This window comes from Candida parapsilosis, contig 006110 (genome assembly GCF_000182765.1).
Source record: "Candida parapsilosis strain CDC317 annotated contig 006110".
NCBI lineage: Eukaryota > Fungi > Ascomycota > Pichiomycetes > Serinales > Debaryomycetaceae > Lodderomyces > Lodderomyces parapsilosis.
Genome location: NW_023503284.1, coordinates 482,988 through 505,685, shown reverse-complemented (window position 1 = coordinate 505,685; position 22,698 = coordinate 482,988). Strand labels below are relative to the sequence as shown.

At 39.0% G+C, this 22,698-nt stretch overlaps 8 protein-coding genes across 8 annotated transcripts; 6 read left to right on the top strand and 2 right to left on the bottom strand. All coding sequences in view use genetic code 12, as the record gives it.

Moving 5' to 3' along the window:
- Positions 1–20: 20 nt before the first annotated feature.
- On the bottom strand, positions 21–1,001 carry HLJ1 (type I HSP40 co-chaperone; the record flags this gene model as incomplete). The annotated part of the gene is made up of 1 exon (XM_036811999.1): positions 21–1,001. The coding sequence occupies one exon, from the start codon at positions 999–1,001 to the stop codon at positions 21–23; it is 981 nt and encodes a 326-aa protein (XP_036668380.1).
- A 605-nt stretch (positions 1,002–1,606) lies between these two features.
- NPT1 (nicotinate phosphoribosyltransferase) lies at positions 1,607–2,866 on the top strand (the record flags this gene model as incomplete). Its single annotated transcript, XM_036811998.1, has 1 exon — positions 1,607–2,866. The coding sequence occupies one exon, from the start codon at positions 1,607–1,609 to the stop codon at positions 2,864–2,866; it is 1,260 nt and encodes a 419-aa protein (XP_036668379.1).
- A 1,012-nt stretch (positions 2,867–3,878) lies between these two features.
- CPAR2_702310 (uncharacterized protein) lies at positions 3,879–5,810 on the top strand (the record flags this gene model as incomplete). Its single annotated transcript, XM_036811997.1, has 1 exon — positions 3,879–5,810. One exon carries the CDS (start codon positions 3,879–3,881, stop codon positions 5,808–5,810), a length of 1,932 nt encoding a protein of 643 aa, XP_036668378.1.
- Positions 5,811–5,814: 4 nt separating this feature from the next.
- On the bottom strand, positions 5,815–7,224 carry CPAR2_702300 (uncharacterized protein; the record flags this gene model as incomplete). The annotated part of the gene is made up of 1 exon (XM_036811996.1): positions 5,815–7,224. The coding sequence occupies one exon, from the start codon at positions 7,222–7,224 to the stop codon at positions 5,815–5,817; it is 1,410 nt and encodes a 469-aa protein (XP_036668377.1).
- An 881-nt stretch (positions 7,225–8,105) lies between these two features.
- RPS28B (40S ribosomal protein eS28) lies at positions 8,106–8,379 on the top strand (the record flags this gene model as incomplete). Its single annotated transcript, XM_036811995.1, has 2 exons — positions 8,106–8,108; positions 8,179–8,379. 2 exons carry the CDS (start codon positions 8,106–8,108, stop codon positions 8,377–8,379), a joined length of 204 nt encoding a protein of 67 aa, XP_036668376.1.
- Positions 8,380–8,947: 568 nt separating this feature from the next.
- On the top strand, positions 8,948–10,654 carry RTF1 (Rtf1p; the record flags this gene model as incomplete). Its single annotated transcript, XM_036811994.1, has 1 exon — positions 8,948–10,654. The coding sequence occupies one exon, from the start codon at positions 8,948–8,950 to the stop codon at positions 10,652–10,654; it is 1,707 nt and encodes a 568-aa protein (XP_036668375.1).
- Positions 10,655–14,792: 4,138 nt separating this feature from the next.
- On the top strand, positions 14,793–15,539 carry MET28 (Met28p; the record flags this gene model as incomplete). Its single annotated transcript, XM_036811993.1, has 1 exon — positions 14,793–15,539. The coding sequence occupies one exon, from the start codon at positions 14,793–14,795 to the stop codon at positions 15,537–15,539; it is 747 nt and encodes a 248-aa protein (XP_036668374.1).
- Positions 15,540–16,893: 1,354 nt separating this feature from the next.
- On the top strand, positions 16,894–22,200 carry RIM15 (protein kinase; the record flags this gene model as incomplete). Its single annotated transcript, XM_036811992.1, has 1 exon — positions 16,894–22,200. One exon carries the CDS (start codon positions 16,894–16,896, stop codon positions 22,198–22,200), a length of 5,307 nt encoding a protein of 1,768 aa, XP_036668373.1.
- Positions 22,201–22,698: the final 498 nt, after the last annotated feature.

Here is a 22,698-nt window from a genome sequence, read left to right as displayed (position 1 = left end):
AGTTTGTCTTGTATACAAATCTATAAAAGATTCAATCCCTTTAATATATCACAATTTGGCATAGGCATATTTTGTGCACGTTCTAGTTTGCGCATATCGGTGCTGAACCAACCAACTGCGTCCTCGATCAAGTTGTCCTTGTGCATTTGTTCTCGCGAACATTTGGCTCTTTTATCCTGAATGAATATGTTCTCAACTTTCGATCCAAAGTTTCTAAGCTCTCTTTTTGACTTGTTTTCATTCTTTTGGGCAAACTTGTCATTAACAAAATATGGAATGTGATATTTAGGAGTCCTTCGTTCGAGATGAAATTCTCTAGTAGGAGTGAAGGAGTATTCCGATGTTGGGTCGTTTGAAAAAAATCCCGATAGGATGGGAATTATCAATAAAAGTAAAAGTGGCAACAAATTCTTTATAACTTCTGAAAGCGATTGTGGTTCTTGTGGCCGTTCTCCATTTTGAGTTCTAGAATTAGATGCTGGTCTGTGTGTTCTCCTAGTAGTTCTTCTGTGCCTCATAAAAGGGTCCTGTCCACCGCCAAATGACTGGAAAGTGAAGCCGTTGCCTCCAAAAGTGAATGTAGGACCAGATGCAAAGGGACTTCCACCATTGCCGAAAAACATATTGAATAAATCATCCTCAAAGGGGTTGTGTGCTCCACTAGCAAAGCCTCGCGTTCCTGTAAACGAACCAAATCCTTGGCTAGCAGCAGCACTTGCGTTTGAAATTCTAGATGTGGGGTCTGTCCCCGTTTGATCATATATACGTCTCATTTGTGGATCACTTAAAACTTCCCATGACTTGTTTACAACTTTGAATGCTTCCGACGATCTTGGATGTGGATTTTTATCAGGATGGCATTTGATAGCGAGTTTCCTGTACGATTTTTTAATCTCTGATTCAGAAGATGTCTTGGTAACTTCCAATATTTCGTAATATTGGTGACCCTTGTACGAAAGAACTCGCAAAACAACAGCTTCCTGCTCCTTTGTGTAGGACATGGTAGATGATATCCAACTGCTGAGAAACTATAATGTAAATGGCAACGGGGAGTGGGGGTGGTACTTTTTGAAAAGATGCTGGCGTTGTAACTTTTTGTTTTTTTCATCATCAAAAGTACACACTGGCGCACACACGCATGCACCCAATACTTTTACGAAAAAAGAAATCCAACCTGAAGAACGCATACCTTTCAAAATGAAGAGATATATAAGAGAAAGAGGTCTTTCTGGAAGAGCAAGACTGCGTTGTGTCTCTTCAAAAGCGCCTACAACAATACCAATGTCAAATTGTGTGTTTACTGGTGCAACTGTGGAGGTTCAAGTAGAACATTGATGATGCGCTCATCGGCATAAAATTTACAGAAAACAGTAGTTTAGAAACCTCTTTGTTGTAAGTGCTTGTCTAATTGAATTGGACTACTTCGATGGCCAAGTGTACATAATATGTTTGAGCTGAGTGGTTCCTTATCTAAATCATAGAGATTGTTGACTTGAAAAAAAATAAAGAAAGGAAAAAATGATTCAAGTCAGACTCATTGAGTCTAACTACCACTCTTTGTCGCAGGAACAATTTAGGTGTTTGCCCACGCGTGAGTGCTTCAAATATGAGTGGAAATAGGAAGGATGAGTTTGCTATTACGTCATTGTTGGATACCGACCTTTATAAGCTATTCATGCATGCTGCAGTCCACCAGCACTTTCCACAGATACCGGTGGAATACAAATACACCAATCGTACACCTGACTTGAAGCTCAATTCTGCAGCTGTTGATTGGTTGAAGACTCAGATACAACATTTGGGCGATATCAGATTCACCGATGAAGAGTTAGCGTACTTGCAAAAGGCATTGCCTCAACTCCCAGGTCCTTACTTGGAATATCTAAAGACATTTCACCTTGATCCAGCATCTCAAATCAAGTATCTTGAAGCTGATGGAGATTTTGGTTTGGAGATAGTAGGAAGCTGGAGCGATACCATATTGTATGAGATCCCAATTTTGGCCCTTATTTCTGAAGCGTATTTCAAATTTGTCGATACTGATTGGAATTATGATAATCAAGTTGAGATTGCTACGCACAAAGTGGAGGAGCTTAATACGGCAAAATGCCATTTTAGTGAATTTGGAACAAGAAGAAGAAGATCTTTTCAAGCTCAAGAAATTGTCATCAAGGCTATCAAGGATACCGCTGAACGATTAAACTCGAAATATGTAAGTGGTACATCCAACGTGTATTTTGCTAAAAAGTATGATCTCCAACCAATTGGAACAGTTGCCCATGAGTGGTACATGGGTATTGCATCCATTACCCAGGATTATACACATGCAAATAAGTTGGCCATGGATTACTGGATTGCCACGTTTACACCCAAATATGCTGGGCTTGCGTTGACTGATACTTTTGGTACTGATAACTATCTTAGTGTCTTCACCAAACCTTATATTGATGATTACGCGGGTGTAAGACAAGACTCTGGTGATCCAGAGCTATACACTGATAAAATTGCTCAACACTATAAGAAAAACGGTATTGAACCACATACTAAAACCATCTGTTTTAGTGACTCATTGAACGTGGAGAAATGTGTAAAGTATAAAGATAGGGCGGATCAAGATGGATTATTGAGCACTTTCGGAATTGGTACTTTCTTCACAAATGATTTCTTGAATGCATCCACAGGTGAGAAGTCGCAACCTATGAACATTGTTATTAAGTTGAGTGAAGCGAATGGGTATCCAGCAATAAAAATCAGTGATAATATTGGAAAGAATATGGGAGATCCTGAGACAGTGGAGAGGGTAAAGAAGGAGTTGGGGTATAGTGAGAGGCAATGGGTAGAGGGAGATGAGGCCCACAGATGGTGAAAACATTGTTGAAGGAATTTTTATAGATCGACATTTGTATAATTGAGAAAAAAAAAAGCAACAGTGTGTGTGATATCCTTTCTTGTTGTGAATAAACGTGTGACTTCCTTCTCTATCTTCGTGGTAAGTTGCACTTTTTTTGCATCAAAATCTAGCAAAAGAATAATTTTTTCTCTTTTTTTTTTTGATTTTCGCCACCCTATTATTACAAAAAAGAGAAAAAAATTGCACCCAAATTGATATTTGTTATTCTCAACCACGCCTTTCATTTTAGAACACAGATTATGCTACATTCATCTGAACTCCTTTTCTTCCCAGTCGAGATGTTTCTTCATATATTTGGGGGTACACTGGTTATTTTCAGAGATGTCTCAGGCTAATTCAAAGCACACAAATACTTCACAGTATCTTACATATCGGAAATGTCTCATAAACTTTGCAATATACCAGGGGAGGAGAAAACCGATATACTGGTCTACATTCCTTCTGAGAGCTTACATCTCCTATTTCCTTGAAGCTCCTAAAGTAAAAATTGAATCTAAAGTACCGAGACGGTGAACTTGAAAAGTTTTTGAGGTAATAGAGTTAATTTTCCATCTAACAGTGACAAATCACGTGAAGCAGCTTCCTGGAGCCGCATTGAAGTTGAGTGATTCTCAGAATTTGCTTTCAACCCTAGGATAGCAGCAACCTCAGGTGCATGATCGCATGAGTGCTCCACTCTGACAGAATCATAGGCGCACCTGATTTCCTCCAGTGACCCTGTAGAGAAGGGCCAAACAACAGACGACTTTAGGAAGAATGGAAAGTGTGTCTACATCCATACTTTGCACTATGGTGCCAAATCAACTTTGTGATTTTGAAACACATTATGGGAATTTCAAACTCGTTGAGAATTGCTTTTGTGTGCACTTTATGGAGTGTTGCAAAAATATCTACCACACGAAGAAACTCACATCGACAAATATTTCAGCACGCACACATACACACAACTGATCACCTATCTCCCCCAATGAAAAGTGTTACAACTTTCATTGAGCTTTTTCAGGAGCTAAACTACAATCGATCGGAAAAAAGGTTGAGTTGGTCAGGGCCAATAAACTTGAGCAAACGGGAAATCTTTGAAATTAATGCATCCCTCAAGGAGTTGACTGCCAGTACGGCAGTGAGTCCAAAACAGACCTCAACCATTATCAAGTGTGTTGATGAATTATGTAACTCCATATTCCATGAGGATGAGTGTGAAGAAAAGATTAGTTACTTTTTGGTTCAATTGTACTTGAACAGCTTCATCAGGCATCATTTTTGTGACCTTACCAAATCATTGTGGCCCATACTTGTAAAGTCGAACATTGATGTATGTGATTCGGCACTATTTCATACCCTTGCTGAGGACTCATTGAGTAATTGTCCATGCTGGAACTGGTTGAGCACAACGATATTGACTAGAATCGCCACTAATGACACTACCAAAGGCTTATTAAAAGAGACTCTCAATTCAAGGGATAATTTGGCAAAATTTGAGAGGATGAAATATCTCAATAGAGATTTCACTTCCTTAATGAACTTAATCGGATTATTTGTGTCACTTGGACTTGACAAAACTTTTCTACCAGATTTGACAACACCTTACATAAAGTACATTGAATCCGCAAATCCCAATTTCAAGAACTTGATTCAATGCCAGACAAAGTCAAATGTGGAGGCTTTGGCTAGTTCCCGATGCTACATACAACCTATAGATCGGAACTTGCTTCATGTTTGGGTCGAATCAAAACAACAATTCCACTGTCATCACGTCAACCTCATGTGCTTTGAGTCATTCAAAACTTTCCCAAACTTGATCATAAAACTAAGTACATCTTGTGCTAAGGGGCCCAAGACAAGGTCCAAAAGTGACCTGCTGGAAGCTTTTATTAGATCATTGGCGGTGAGACTTGCCGATGGAACAATTGAAAAGAACTTGGAGATGCAATTGCAATTGACGGACGTGTTGCACTTTAATTGGTTGGTGCAATACTTGAGCTCGCTTCAGAAGAAAAGAAAATTGGCAGTTAACACATTGCCAGAACCACGAAACCCATCTAATAGTGCAATAAATACTACGGGTGAGAGAGCCAAACTCCAGAGTTTTGAGTCTAGAAGAAATAAAGGTGTCTATCAAACTGTTAATCCTAAGGGAAAAGCCTCAAGAAAAAGAAAGAAGCTTTCAGATGAATGGGACTTGACTCTGGATTTTGAATCGTCTTTTGAAAAAACCAGCATTGTTGATCTGAAACGTGGAACAAATGAGGTTCAAGTTTATGAAAAAGAGGTGATAATCGAAGACGAGACTGGTAAAACCCCACAGTGTAAGGTTGGAGCTGATTCTGAAAAAGAGGGCAGTGTTATATTGGATAACCTTGTTACTGAAAGTGGTAAAGAACGGAGCCCAAACGTAAAGTCAAAAGGAGCTGGTCACCAACATCACGATGGATGCCAAAATTTATCCTTACACAGGGCTAATAGCACAAACGTTTCATCGAGTTTGTTTGTTACAGATGACAGTTCAAAGCATGACCAAAGCGAGCTGATGTCGTTAGTTGTTGCCCCAAAGGAGCGTGTCAATAGAATGGCCAAAACGCAAACATCCATGAGTATTGATGCACAAGCACCTGTCCGAACTTCGACACCTATAAACGCAGAGTTTACTGAATTCCCCACCACGACCGACAAGACGACAGATACAGAAGGCGGTACGGTTGATGTAATGCAGGATGCATTGAGTCTCTTTTCCTCAAATTTGGTGAATAAGTTGAAACGAGTTGAGTTTCATGTGCTCCATAAAAGAAACGATTTGCAAGCTGAGGTTGATAAAGAATATAAAAAGATTGAACAGATGCAACGGGCAAAATTAAAAGAGATACAGGAATACTGCAAAAATGAGTTAGAAAAGATCATCTAAAAATCTATTTAAGATTGAGAAACTTGAAAATGACTCGAGCAAAATCAGGAGGATTGTCGAGGTAAAGATGATGGCCGGCGTTTTTGATGATTTTGAATGAGGCCAACTTCTTTGAATACTCATCGATTGACAAATCATTTATTTCGTTTGTCATTTCTAGTCCAGCTTCATCATTCATCCAGTCTTTATCTCCATAAATCCAAAGGGTAGGCAATTTCATATCAACAAACCTCTTGGGACATCGATCAATTAATGGAAGTTTGGCCAACGCACCAACTGCCAACACTCTTGTTATAGCATACTCCCCAGATCCTTTCCCATTGAATATTCTATAGATATAATCATGCATGTTTTGAAAACTTTGTTGGTCGTGATAGTACACATGAGCGAACCTATGGGTAGTCCATCTCGAAATGAGCTTGGACTTAACTGGACCAGAATTTCTGATTATTGAAAAAGGTGAATAGTTCTTTTCCCACATGTAGTCAAAAAGTTGCCTTGTGCGTGTTTTTGGCGGTTCTTCCAATGGTTTACCCTCTACTATATCCTCTTGATCTGCCAAAACTTCTTGTTCAAGTGAAATGCGTGGATTGGATTCCTTCTTCAAAAAGGAGTACTTGTTTCTCTCCACCCCAACGGGACTTATAAGAACAAGCTTATCAATTAAATTCGATTGCAACCCAGTCAATGGGGTCGTTATTGTCTTGTTGTACTTTAGAGCATAAGCGCAACTCAAATACCCTCCAAAGGAATGGCCCATTAGTACAAACTTGTTGATCCCACGCTTTTGTCTCCACGTCTCTAAAGGATCTATAAACCAATCCTCAACTTTGTATATATCTTGTTTAGAAGATGAGGCGAGATTAGGAAACTTTGGTCTTGAACTCAATCCGAATCCCAATATATCAATAGCATGGATCTTTGTCCCCGGTATGGAGCTCAACAGATCAAAATTGTCAATGAATAATCCAAGTGATGCCGCGTACCCATGTACCAAAACAATCTCTTTACAAATATCTGGTGTTTCATCTTTTTCAATATTCTCAATGTAAAACTCGTGAATAAACTGTCCATTTCCGATATCAGTATTGACAACGCTAGCTCTTCTTTTACCATCGCTTTCAGGATAAAATGGTAACTGCGACAATAATCTACTCTCAATGGTTGAATTGTCATAGTTTGAACTCCAGCTTTGTTTGATCCAGTCTTTCCAACTTTGGCCCCATGTGTAATGTGGTTTTTCCCGCCCATCGTTAAACTCATTCACCTTTTTAGGTCGAGATTCTGTCGTTTTTGTTGTTTTTGTCGTTGTCGATTGCGATAACTTGTTATCAGAAGCTAAAACTGATGACTGAGATGGCACCAGTGTGGCCGTGGCCGTGGCCGTGGCCAGAGATCCCTGTGCTGTAGACATCGCTTAGTTTGAAAGTTCTTGGAAGAAGCCAATAGATTGGAATAATAGAAATGAGACCACTTTAGATTATGCTATCAGAAGTTTCATTCCAGTCTGAAAGGCAAATGAGTAAGAGATACTTGTCCTTTTTTAGTATCGGAAATCTGCAGGCGGCGTTAAATTTAAGAACGAGTGTTTTAAATCCGAATTTTTTAGAGATCTCGGCCGCGAAATGATAAAATGATTGATATTCTTCTATTAAGCAGCTTGGCCTTCTTGAAGACAAAATGAGGACATATAAAGAATAAAAAGAGGATGCTGAATAGATGGGAAAAAGCTTTGATTCGACATGCGTGAGCTTTTGACTGTGGCACTCAACAATATTTTTGAAAGAAGTGGAGCCAATTTTAAGAGATAGCAGATTCGTCCATCACTTCATCTTCACGATACTCATGTGACCCATTTACAACGGATAGATGCAATGCTTCACTGGTGTATCTCTGAATGGACTGCGTCACATGATTAAAAGTGTATTGTTGATAAATCACTGCCCTTTTGGAAAGTCTGTCCCGCATTGAGCTTTTGAAGGGGTCGATCCTTTCAAAAGACACTATGTTATACGAGGGTGCATTGGTCTCACCCTTTACAAATCAGTCCTCCTGCTCCACTTGGTATATACACAGATCACACTTTACAAAGATTTCTCATTTATTTAAAGATGTTGCTGCGGCGCAGATATTTTTTTGATCTTGATGCACGTCCTTTTTTTTTTTTTTTTTTTTTTTTTCAAATCCACTCACTCACTCTCATCAAAATATTTTTCAATCGAAATTTTTTTTTCTTTTCTCACGATTCTACTTCCACTACCAGCTAAATCACACATCAATAGCAGATAAATCAAAATGGTATGTTTTATTAAAACAGCTCGAGACAAGTCCACGAGGAAGCATCTGTTTACTAACGCCCCATCATCAGGACACTAAAACTCCAGTTACATTGGCTAAAGTTATCAAAGTTTTGGGTAGAACCGGTTCAAGAGGTGGTGTCACCCAAGTTAGAGTTGAATTTTTGGAAGACTCTTCAAGAACCATTGTTAGAAACGTCAAAGGTCCAGTTAGAGAAAACGATATCTTGTGTTTGATGGAATCAGAAAGAGAAGCCAGAAGATTGCGTTAAATTTGCGTTTTACTCAGATGTACTTCTATTTGGAAGAATAACTGTGGATATGAACCAATCTTATCTTACAATGATTTACTGAATAGGAGAATAGTGTTAGGAAGAAGTTAAGATTCGAGAGAATGGTGAATTTTATGAAGAGTTGATTTTTTGTTGTTGCATAATGATGTGGTCAAATCATACGTATCCGTTATTAATACATGTCATTTATTACAGGCCAAACTAGCGGAATGGCTCGAGTATGAGTATCATCTGCTCATGCTTTTGCAGCTTGTCCCATAGCGTGTCAACTTCTCTTGATGTAGGATTATTCTGGTATCTCAAATGGGTGGCTTGCTCACGTGAAACTTATTTTTCGCGGGCTCAGCCCTAATTTTCGTGCGAACGAAACCAAAAAATGTAATGTGTGTCGTATAATAACAACCCGCGACAATGATCAGCTGTGATTTGCGACATGTATTTTCATAAGATTAGTGCGACAAAAATGAACGAAATGGGGGTTGTTTGTGTGAGAGACAAAGTGAACTTGCTCACTTTTATCAATTAATCACTCAACTGAATAGATACCATGTCTGATTTGGAAGATGACTTATTAGCCTTGGCAGGTGGCGATGATTATGAATCCGATGCTGCATCAAACGCCTCAAAGCGTAGCAATTTGGAGTATGAATCGGATGAGGATGATACTGTTTTAGCCAAGCGTCGTAAAGTGGGATCAGAAGCAGGAGACTACAAGGATGATGATGATGATGACGACGACAATGAAGCCGAAAGTGAAGAGGAACTCGAATTGGTGAATCCATACCCGTTGGAAGGTAAATACAGAGATGAACAAGATCGTGAGGAGTTGGAAGCAATGGATGAAATCAAAAGAGAGGAGATTCTTTTTGAAAGATCTCAAGAGATGGACAAGTTTAAAGAACGCCAGTATTTGCAACAAAGAATGAAGGCGCAAAGGGTGTCAAAGTCGGGTCGAAGTGAAGGTTTAAGAAGTTCTACTCGTCTGAAGACTGGAGGTACCAAATCGAAGAAGGAATCAAAGCTTAGTGAGTTGAAAAAGGAGAGAGAAAAGCATACCAGAAAAAAGAGTAGAAGACATGATGATTATGAACAAGAATCGGATGAGGAAGAAGAAGATGAGGAGGAAGTGGAAGAAGATCTTGGTGATGAAGATGAAGATGCATATAATGATGAAAGTGAAAGTGAAGTTATGTGGGGTGGAGTATCGAAAATTAAACGCAAGAGACTGACTGAATTGGCCAAATTGGACGATATCAATCGTATAAAAGTGGGGAGGAGTTTGTTATCACAGTATTGCTATCATCCAGGATTTGATGATGCTGTGTTGGATACTTATACCAAGGTCAATGTTGGTGCAGACAGAGCCACAAAAGCACCCATGTATAGAATGGTTAAGATCATTGATTTAAAAACAAGACCAGAAAAAGCATATAAAATGGGGAGCTCCAAATATGATTTATATTTTTTGGTTAGTCAAAACAAGAATCAAAAAAAACCATTTGCCATGAATCTATTTTCTGATTCACCAATTACTCAAGATGAATTTGATAGATATTTGAAAGAACTCGATAAAACTGGTGAATCAATGGATTTGCTTGATGATGTTAATGATAAGTTCAAACAATTGCAAACATTATTTACTACTGGTTTAACTGATAAAGATGTTAACGAAATGATTGCTAGAAAACAGCGCATGCAGCGACAAAGTGGTAATTATACTACTTATGATGCTGTAAAAACTAAAGCTAAGTTATTGGATGAGTACAAAATTTGTAAACAGCAGGGTAATTTACAAAAATCGATGGAAATTCTAGAAGAAGTGAAAAACATTGATGCTGTATTACAAGATCAGACCGGTGCAGCGAGTACAGCAGCTTCAACGACAGGGTCAGGATCTTTGTCATCATCAGCAGTAGCAGCATTGCAATCGAGTATGGCTAAAGTCAATGAGAGAAATCGGAAATTGAATCAAGAAAATATTAGAAAAGCTGAGATCAAACACAAAACCAGTATACAAAACCAATCTAGTCAAGACGGAGATCCATTTTCAAGATTAAAAACAAACACTCGAATGTTTTATCAAGAATTGATCAATGAAGAAAATGCCAAGGCTTTTAAAGATGTCAACGTACAAGAATTGATTAATGAAAAGACTAAACAAGAGGAAAAAATTGCTAAATCCACTTATAGAGATTTAGGGGAGATGGATAAGTTGATCAGGCTGATTGATGTGGATATTGAATTGTTTGTGTAATTGATATTGGGAGATAAAAGTAAGGTTGCTAGGTTCTATGTAAGCCACTCAAAACTTTCAGATAGAAATGAAGCTCTATATTTACGGTCAAGGGTATCTTGAAAGTAAAGGGTGATCTTTTCTAGCGATGTGTTGATCATGACAACAAAATCTCTTGGTCGCAAAGCCACGCGCTTGAAAGCATAAGATCATTTATGCCATCCATACGGCTCGCTCCCATCTATCTGTTTCCAGATCATCATCTCACCCAAAATTAGAAGTTTAAATCTAATTGTTTCTCTTCTAGACAGGAGTCGCGTTTATGTATCCACCCATATGGTAAGCTCACTTAAATCATATACACGAATGCTGAGTTATACTTGGTTGAATACTAATAAACCAGCGCAAAACAACTAGCAGTAAGTATTTACATCGAATACGTTGTAAGTAACACAACCAGTAAAGTCTGACCATCGCAATTAGGACACCAAGTGTACTCAACCGAAACTATGATTTTATCATTATCAATATGTTAGCAAAAATAGTTAGACAAATGGGCTTAAGCTCATATGTTGAACACATCTTTTTTACTTCTCTTTAGAGCCTGAAAATATTGTGTAATCTTAAAGGTCTTGAAGATTGGTACAATGGGAACATAATAGAGAGTAAGTTGCGTGACCCAAAGATAAAACTAGCCACTTTTCATTGGTGTTCTGCACTCAAAAAGTTAGAAACATGTAAGCTTTTAGAATCAAACTCTCCAAAACTGTGACAAAGTATAAAATTTGCCACACGACGTAAACTGGTATCAGGATAAAGCTGTCGATATACATTTTGATCTCTGAACATCATTGAACATTTATCTTGATAACTTGCAGTGACATTGAATCAACCAACTAGATTTCAAAAATTAGTATTATTATAGCAGCTTATGATAGGAACAGAACACTCCCTTTTATATCACACACGTCCTCTCTGAATTTTCACCATTGAAGCCTCTGAACAATGGTACCTGCTCTTCTCTACAAGACTTGTTTTATCTTGTAGTCAGTGACACATACACTCACTGGGTTATGATTGTGGTTGTCACATTTGGTGGTCGTCTTCCAATCTTGGTTGCCAAAAAAAAAAAAACGAAACAAAAAAAGGGGGAAATAATTTTCATAGTAGAGAACTCCAACGATTTTTGTTATGCACATACATTCTATAAGTAGCCAGACAGTAATTCAGTAATCAAGGTCCTTACCTTATTTGGAAGCAGTCTGAAATAAAGTTTGATCAACTAATTCAAAACTTTCAATCCTAGCTTCAACTTTGTGTGTAAATTCCTCTCTGATAATCGGTGATCTGAATCATTGTATCATTGATGGGATACATTGCAGCAAATAGGTCCCAGTAGACCCATGAGCTAAGCCTCAACATCCCTACATAACGAAATGGCAACAACATAGTCATTTAGCTGGTCAAAACATATCAAAAATATGGCCCTTTTTTTTGATATTCCCAAACTTCACTAAACTGTATGTACAAAACCACTAAAATATTTCCTACAGAAACCCCCTCAATTTCCTGTTTTCCCCTCATTTCCCCCTTCCCTTCTTTCTCTTTCCTCGCTAACATGCTTTCAAACTATACCGCCGCGAAGCTTAAACTGAAACCAACGCCTAATGTCACTGCCTTTTCACGATTTAAAAACTTGGCTAAAGCGAATCACTTTGATGCTTCAAGAATTGTCGAGAGGTCCAATCCCGGCCAGTGTTTAAACTTAACTACTCCTGTTCCCTTTCCACCGCATGTTAGTTTTTGTTCATACGAGAGCGATATAAATGTTCATACATGTACACGCTGCTAATATGTACTTTTGCATATATTTTGGTTTGTACTACAAAAAGGTGTCGAATTTTAAGGTACCAAAACTTGTAAACATAAATCCTATATGCAGTGCTGCTTTTTGTAAATTACTACACAAAACGACTACAACTGATTGTTTGATTGCAAATTCTTATACCGTGTTTTTCGTTTTTCTAAACCAAACTAATTAGTGCAGCCATTAACATACACACCAAAGCTATTACACTACTCGAAGTCAAATCAGCTAGATTGGAGTAACAAAGTATCAAGTGTATCTGGTTTTCTAGTTGCTCAAACAGAAATCGAAATTAATGTTGGAGACGACAATAGCATTGGTTTGACAGCTTGATTTACCCTCTGGGCAATGATTTAAGCACCAATTTTAGCCTTACCCTCCACAAATAGTCTGGATAAAATAACATCTGCAGATCATGATGCACAATATCTTCCAACACATACACTCCTGTGGTAACCGGAATTACACCCTGACAAATATGTGGGTGGGCTTGGTAATTGCTTTACTTAGGAACCAGGCCAGATGGCTTTGGAAAGTGAGAGAGCACCGTTGGAATCGTGTTTCAATTACAGTGACTACAATGAAGCGTTCCGTCCAAATGAGAGTGAAGCTGACAACTTGCACTCTGATATGGAATGTGATGACGTAGATGTAGATTTAGAGGCTGTCTCTGAACAAGAAGAAACTTACAAACGTAAGGGAGGCCCATACAGGTACTATTCTGAAGCACAGAAGCAAAGATTCTGGCAACCAGTTATTGAGCAAAGGTATTCTGTTTATAAGGCTGCACAAGCACTCAATATCAGTTTGCAAGCAGCTTATACTTGGAAAAGAAAGTGAAATCATCGATTCATCTGTGAACTCAATGGCATTTATTGGAAACCTAAAAAGCGTAGCAATAGCTTCAAATCTCTTCTCACCAAAGAGCACAAACTCCTTTCGAAAGAGTTGGTACTCTCCGACCCGACTGTTAACGTAGACTTCTTGTTGAATAAATTAAGGAGTGCATTTAAAGGTGTGAAGGCGAGTATTTCTACTACTTATAACTTTCTCACCTGACTTTGAAAAGAATTGTGTTTTCATCGACGAGGCTGAATTCAACATCAATTTGAGAAAAGAATGTGGATGGTCGAAAATAGGTGAAAAGGCTGTGCTTAAAGTTTTTGTAACCAGAGGTCTCAATGTGTCATTCTTAGGAGCCATCTCTTCCAAAGGATGTGTTGACTTCAAGGTGCGACTTCCAGCTGAAACTGCCCCCCAACAAGAAAAGAAAACTCGGTTCCAACACCACAGTTTCGGAAAAGAACACAAGAGTTGGTACCACGGCCAATCATCTCTTTGCATTTGTCAAGTCTGTGCTTAGAGAGAGATGAGGCAAACAACGCACTTAAAGGAATCAAGAATTTGATACTTGACAACGCAGCCATCCCTAAACGTTGCGATCTCCAGTTATTAGTAACACTGAATGGAATAGAGCTAGTGTTTTTACCTCCCTATTTGCCAGGACTAAACGCAATTGAAGAGTTCTGGTCAGTGTTTTAAGCGGTCAAATTTATCTAGAAAAGAACAGTTGACACCAAAGGTAAGAGAAGCAACAGCAAAGATAGCCTTAGAAAGCTATCAAGGATTCTGTAGACATGCCAATGACCATATGCAACACTGTTTAGAACTGACATCTTTCTAAAGTACAAGTCCCCAAATTAATGTATAGAAGGGTGACTATATCTAAGTGGAGAAATGACTGCAAATCCTTTGCGAAATGAAGGAAAAACAGATTAAAATCAAAAAACTTACAAGTAAAGTCATGGCTTGTTACTATTCAACATTCTCGTGTCTATATCCTTAATTTAACATCATTGGGTTTAAGTTAGGATCAATATGCTCTAATTGTTTTGGGAAATTACATGGCTTGAATAATCATGTCGCACTCGTATGAAATAAAAATAAGAACAATGTATTACTAATTGTTGTGTACTGCATACAGTGAAACCAACACTAAAAATTTTTACTTTATTCTCAATTTTTTTTTCAAGTGGAAGCAAACTCATACCCTTCGATTTTGCTTTTGCTTCTACTTTCAACGATTATCCAACTTACTACAAGTATTCACATCTGTTCATCTGATCATCTTTCTATTCCACAGCTCGTCTTTCTACTGAAAACGCAATTTATTGTAAACAACTGTCTTCCACAAATCTAAAGGCCATATCTCACCATTCACCAATAGCAAAAAAGATCCTCCTTTGTTCATCAGCTATCATCTTCCTCCTACCAACATCCACTACTTAAGAAATGTCTTTCCATCCCAACTACTATTTGAATGGGTTGAATTTGGAGTATGATGAAGATACCACCAACGCCCTAAGCAACAACAACAATCACATGTTTTCCCCTTCGTCCAGTGGTAACCATGATTTAATCACTGAAGAAGATATTCAACAACACCTTGACTTGTTCAGTGGAGCAGCTAATGAGTTTTATTCATTGGATGTTATTGGAGACAATACTGTTGTGCCAATGAAACCAGTACAACAGCATCCTCATCAACCCCAATACAAAGAGTCATTTGCTACACCTAATCATCCACAAACAGTCAATGTTAGTGTACCACCAGCCCAAGACATTGCGTTTACTGCCAACACAGCTACTATTCCATCCCCACATTCAGTAGCGTCTACTCCTTATACTCCATCCGTGTATACCAATGCACCAGCTGCGACTGTTGCATCTGGCGCAGCAGGAACTTTACTGTCGTCGTCTCATAGCTCACTCGAAGACAAGAAGAAGAGAAATACTGCAGCCAGTGCAAGATTCAGAATCAAGAAGAAGTTGAAGGAACAAGAGATGGAAAGAAAAGCCAGGGAATTGGAAGAAAAAGTGGCAGCATTGGAAAAAAAGTTGAAAACTATGGAAATGGAAAACAAGTGCTTAAAGAGTATAATATTTCAACAAAATGAACAAAAAAATATCGATTTGCTTGAGTCGATAAAGAGAAAGTCCATTCTCGATAGCAAATCAAATTTTGAATACACTGTTTAAAAAGGATGAGGGTTTTTTAACCATCTTGTGTTTTGAGATCTTCCAATGGAAAAGTTCCCCCCCATACAGTCACTCAACCAAGTATCCTTCATCCGCCCTCCCACTCAATACATTTCATGTATCCTCAAAACCAGTTATCCCCACTTGGCATATGTTTGTAATTCAACATACAAATATATTTAGACCAATCGCACACATCAACCATTGCCACGAAACCAATCTTTTTATTATGATCATAACGACTTCAAAATTACTTCATGAAAAATTTTTCAATTCGAGATCCAACTCTCATCACCCCCTCCCCCTATTTGTGTTGGTTTTGTTTTTTTTATTATTATTATTCTATTTTGTTTACCAAAGGCGGTATTTACTTACTGTGAAGATAAAACTCATCTCATCTTCATCTCAGTATTGTTTTCAACCGTCTTTTTGCGTTTTTTTGTTTTATGTTTTAATTGTTTCAATTGTCCCATTGTTTTCATGGTCAAAATATGTCTTTATCATTCAAAAAAGAACAAAAAGAAAAAAACAGTGTTTATAGATTCAACAGTTCAGTTCATGAGGTTTGACCATTACTTAGAAAAGATAAAAGGATCATGTTGATTTTTTTTCCACTTTCATTGCAAGTTGTGGTTCATACCCTTTGAAATACCTTTCGGGAGCAATTTCCAACAAATTGTTCTCACTTAGATTTCATCTTTATACTTATACATATATGTGTATATATTTGATTATTATGGGCATTACCACTAGCAGTATTGTAGTTGCGTTTACTCCATTTGGCCTAGTATTAGCTACAATCTCCCTTTACCGGTGAAACTGTGATTAGTTCAAACAAAGCCTTGTTCAAATTCTACTCAATCACTAAACGAGCAAACGTGTAATTTGGAACACGCCTCATAATTAGCTTTAAATTTAAGCTAGGTCCATAGTCCGCCTACCTCCAAGGGCATCTGTTGTGCGCTTGTAGTGATGATAAAGAGTAGTAAAGTCATATTCAAAGTATGTGTGTGCTTGCTTTTGTGTTGTAAGACAATTTTGTAATTTCTGTCTATTGCACAATCACTCACTCACTCACCCTCCATAAAAATTATATTGGAACGCAACACCAACTTTACCATACATAGAAATATTACAAACGTTACAAATATTACGAACATCACAAACAAACAAACAGCACCAAACTTCATACATCCTCGATCCTTACTTCCAAATACCATCAAAAGGGACCCCTTGCTCGTACCAACTTAAGATTTACATATATGTACAGGTGCAGTCTTGGACAAAGTTAGTCATTCACACAAGCAACTAAAAAGGGGTGCATAATTCTATCGATCCAACTTTGTTAAAAGATATGTCACACAATACACCATTGGATAATGTGGATGTATTCCGCAGTCCTAGTCGACCTCGTCATCACACAGAACAAGAACGATCTATTTCCCCTCAACATCAAGAACCCAAACTAGTGATTGATACAAATACTGAAAGTCAAAGTCAAAGCCAAAGTCAGCAACTGAGCCAACTCGGACATTCCAGTGATGCTGCTAACGCCGAACTGTTGTCAAATAACACACCCCGTATCAAAGTAAATACCAAAGATGAACACACTGACTTTGAGACCCCAAATATTGATCGCGGCTCAAAAGATGCTGAACAGTATAGATTTCCCTTACAAAAAACGGATAGTTCTGGACCTTACAAATCTTTAGAGGAAGAGATAGATCTAAGGTTAGCTTCGCTGAACAACCCAACGATAATCATGGAACTAGACCTTGACAGTGGGGTACGACACTTGTCCAAAAACTGGGAATACATTGTTGGAACTTCCATACTGAAAATTATCCATCGACCAATATCCAAAATCATATTGGGGAACAATGATGAGGATTACAGGGTGTTTAACCAAGCTATTGAGTCAATGACTCGTGATGATGCCAGTTACAAGGTAAAGTTTATAACTGCAACTAACCATACAAGACATGACGTTGAAGGTAATGAAATACGGGGCGATATAGAAGGGCTCATGCTCGATAGGACAAATGTTTACGATGATGAACAATTGACACCTCATAACTCAGTTGAAGATGTCAATGAAATTGATTTACCTGTCGAAGATTATGTATCCGATGAAGATGAAGGCACGGAAAAGATAGAGCATCATGATCAATTGTCTCAACACAGCTCAGTTTCCACCTCTATATCCAATGATGGAGGGTTCATTGAACTTGAGGCACAAGGGATATTGATTCATGATTCGCAAACCAAGCTTCCCACACACTCGATGTGGACGGTAAGACCATTTGTTCAAATTGATTTGGAATTATCAATACCAAATGCATTGATTGATTTGTTGGGTTTTGGCTCCGAAATTTTTGAAGGGTACTTGATGAACTTGAAGCTGTTGGGAGTTACCGAAGAAGAATATGTCCCTCAACCCAATACTGTCTTGTGCAGAATATGTGAAACCAATATTCCAGCTTGGTTTATAGAAAAACACAGCGATTTATGCTTGATTGAGCATCGTGCAGATGAAGACTTGCAACAATGTCAGGATGCCATACTTGAACAGCGAGAGTTGATTGTGAAAATTATTGAAAGTTTGGCCCTACAAACCCAGCAACCCAACTTGTATCTGCAACATACTCTGCCAGGAAGTTCAAAAAGCTCGGGACTGCAACAATTGAGCTCGTCACAGGGACTGTCGCAAGCACTGTTACTGCCAAACACTTCAACTCATCTGTCAATATCGCTGAGTTCATCAGAGGAAGATAGTCCATCTAGCTCGGTGCTGCCGGTTATACGTGAATACAAGGGCTTCACCTTGCCATTGGTTTCAAGTGAAAGCTCGTCTCCCAGACTTGCAAATAAGGTGATGACGAAAAGTTTCCATTCGAGAAATAAGAGCTTGATGTATTCGAAAAAGTTTCCCTTTGGCACATTACAAAGAATCAAAGAATTGTGTGATGAAGCTATAGCTATAAATCCTCCTTCCAGCAACAACAGGGGTGACGACTTGCAAAATCATATTTCGTTCTCTCCCGGATCTGAAAAGTCGCTAAATTCGGTGATGAATCCTGTGAGTATTGAAACATCTGACTTAGCTATAAGGCAAATGCTAGAGGACACAAGGGACTTGATAAATGACAAATTGGAAACATTGTCCCGACTTGTTTCTATCTTACAATACCTGAATAAAATCAAAAGTGAAGTTGACTTGTTGGTTTTGGAAACTGTGAGAGAAACAGTTGAAAAGATTCGAAGTCAAACAGCGGCGAAGTTATCGAGAAGCTGTACTCCATCAGAGAGTATTGAAAGGTCAAGGCTGCCTACTGTCCCGCAGCACGCGAGTATTACGGAAACAGAATCACCACTAGTACGAAGAGACGATCTGAATCCAAATTCACGACAAAATAGTTTGCAGAATTTAGGGCAACCGCCACCGATTGTTGCCCCTCAACCTTCTCGAAGCAAAAGCCCCATGGAGCTACTTCAGGAGTCTCATTTTGACAATGTCATTACTCCTAAGGATATTTTAATGAACGAATCAAAAAACTTTTCGCAAAATTCGTCCTCATCATCGTTGTCGGGACGAAGAAAGACCAGTTGGAATGATATACCACAGGGGAGGCATCTGTCAAACGAGGTCTCACGTACTTCGTCGGGTAACAACACGAATTACTCCTCGCCTATACGGCATTTGTCGCCGGCGCCTTATGCTGAAAAGAGCAGCTTGACTTCGATACAAAGAAGTAGCGCTGTTAAGTCATCACCAATGTCTTTGCAAGCAACTGATTCTGATAATGCTGGCCCCGGGATTGATAAAAAGATCACCAAATTATCCTTGGATACATCAGCTGCTACTCCATTACAACAAAACTCTCCGTCGTATTCCCTTACCCATGGCACTCCAAGTCAACTAAGTAGCTCCATCTCGAGACCACCATTGTCTCCCTTACTTGTTTCAACACAACAAGCGCCAACGAAACCAGCTGGTATCAAGGACTACGAGATTGTGAAGCCCATTAGTAAAGGTGCTTTTGGTTCCGTTTTCCTTGCCAAAAGGAAATTAACAGGCCAATACGTTGCTATTAAATGTCTTCGTAAACGAGATATGATTGCCAAGAACCAGGTCCTCAATGTTAAATCCGAGAGGGCAGTGATGATGCGTCAAAGTGACTCTCCATATGTGGCACAATTGTACTCCAGCTTCCAATCTAAAGATTTTCTATACTTGGTGATGGAATATTTGAATGGTGGAGATTGTGGGAACTTGATAAAAACTTTGGGTGTACTAGGACTCGAATGGTCGGCGCGATACATTGCCGAGATAATTATTGGCGTGAATGATCTCCATGAAAGGGGAATTATTCATCGTGATTTGAAACCGGATAATATCTTGATTGATAAGAATGGTCACTTGAAACTCACTGATTTTGGCTTGTCAAGGTTGGGTGTTGTTGGTCGTCAAACAAATCATAGGAAAAGCAGTGTCAACGAACAAAGCGTTGAGTTGTTTCGTAGTATCTTTGGTACTCATGGTGGCAGTAGGAGAGGAAGCGGAAGCGGGAGTGGTCCAAGCTCCGCAGGATTAGACGTTGACGAGCTGCGCGGAAAGAGAAACAGTTCTGCAAGCTCTATTGTCTTATCTCCTTCTTTGGAAAGGTCACGATTGGTTCATCAAAATCATACACCAACAAATTCGCTACAAGCAACGTCGTCTCCCACCATGCACTTTTTGGAAGCATTTGGTGGTGGGAATAGTAGGCATAGGACAGGAGTAAGATCTAATTCCGGTGGGTTAGAATCACCATTGTTGAAACCTATTATTCCACGAACTGCGTCAGAGTCATCTTTTGTCCTTATGGATGATGAATCCTCAAATTCTCCAATAACAAATTACGCATTGTATGAACCCAAAGTAGCTACAATGGCAACTCTAGGATCGGATGTGGGAAATAGTTCCGAGGGAGATAAGGGAGGTGTCAAAAAATTCGTGGGGACGCCAGACTACCTTGCGCCTGAAACCATTCGGGGTATTGGACAAAGCGAAGCATCAGATTGGTGGTCTATTGGATGTATCTTGTTTGAGTTTTTGTATGGGTATCCACCGTTTCATGCTGACACTCCAGAAAAAGTTTTTGACAATATATTGCAAGGTGAAATTGATTGGCCAGACTTGCCACTTGAAGAGGACGAAAAGTTTTGCTCTCCAGAGGCCAAGGACTTGATCAGAAGACTTTTGGAATTGAATCCTGAAAACAGATTGGGTTCACAAGGAGCGAATGAGATAATGACCCATCCATTCTTTAAAGACATCAATTGGGATACTGTTTTTGAGGAGCCCGCGCCATTTGTTCCCAATGTGGATGACCCAGAGCTGACAGATTACTTTGATTTAAGAGGTGCATCATTGGCACAGTTCCCGAACGACGAGTCCTCGTCTGATGAGGATAAAGAAGCCGAGAGCAATGTTCAGAGAAGAGAATCTATCAATTCACTTCATTTACCATCAGCAACCACAACAACCACTTCCTCCTCGCTGGGTAAAAAGGAACGTCGGTCAAGTAGATTAGGTGAAGCAGGGGAATTTGGACTGTTTCATTTTAGAAACTTGTCGGTATTGGAAAAGCAGAATAAGGATATCATCAATCGGCTAAAGTCGGAACATTTGGAACACCGCAACAGTTTCTCTTCATCTTCTCTGGAAGGTACACCCGTCATAAGGTCAAGAGGTTTATCCTTCGGCAATGCCCCAGGTAATGGGTCCGGATTGAATCTTTCAACTACAGTCAATACATCCAGTCCTTTCAAAAGACCCGTTTCACCACCAGGTGGTACTTTAGGCTCGCCAGCAAATGCGCATAACAGGTCCCAGTCGCCCCATCGGATGTTCGAAAGCCCAACCGTTTCCTTTGGAAGGCACGAAAGAATACCTTCTACATTCAGTAATTATTCACTGGGGGATGATGGCATAAACCAGGAGTCTTCGCCAAACACCACATCGTCATTTACTCATCAAAGAGCAGGAAGCTCGCCTTACATTCAGGGTTATGGTAAGCCAATCACTAGCCCTTCAACAAATTCAAACTTGGCTCCAGTTTCGAATTCGATGCTCTATTCTTATTCAAACCCAAACGTTCTCAATACGCAACACTCCTTTTTTAAAGAAACATCATCGCCAAACTCATCAGATTCAGAGGAAACAACTAGGTCAAATGCGTTGTTAAGAGTACAACGTCGACGTGAAAGTTCACGCATGTCGGAAGAGATTTCGCTAAATCATGATCTTGATGTATTATATTGTGAACCAATCTCTTCCGTGCGTCATCAAGTTGTCAAATTACTAGAGAAAGCTGGTTGTATAGTTGTATCGGTTTCCGATGGCGAAGATTTGATCAAGCGAGCAATGAGTCAGGTAAAGTTTGACATTATAATGACAGCATTGAAACTCACCAAAGTCGACTCCATCGATGCTGTCAAATTGATCAAGTATACAGCGGGAAAGAATTCGGCAACCCCTGTTGTTGCAGTTACTGGATTTGGTGATGAGGCCAGAAAAGCACAATGTTTTGATTTCGTTGTGGAAAAGCCGGTTACGTTTGACAAGGTAAAAGCGTGCTTGCGGCATGTCTTGAGTGATGAGGCTGTCATTGATTAGTTTAGTTTAGTTTGTTTGGATTGACTGTTGATATGTAAAGGAGTTCCACTATATAATGACCTAGGATGTGTGTATAGTATCATAGTAGTTCAGCTTTGTTGTTACCATGCATTCAAATTTCGATGTTTGTGCAGGACAACTTGCTCAATACTTTCTACTACACTCAATTTGCATTTTATGAATATAACCTTTGTTTTATTTATTTTCTTGTTTAAGTTTGTTTTTTGTGGACTCAAACGTGAGCTGTTAGCTTACGATGGTATGTAGTAGCAGTACTAGTAATAGCAATAAAGTATGCAGATATAATACATGGTATTGTTCTCTTTCTTTAGGTTGCAAAATAATGATTGTATTCCTCCACACGCGTCATTGCAATCAGTGAAGTTGAAATTTACTTAATTTTTTTTTGTCGTCACTCACAGCGCGTCATTCAAAAGTATTCCCATTGCCCTTCTTAACCCCATCTGATAACAAGCCAAAGACTACCCTTTGCACAAC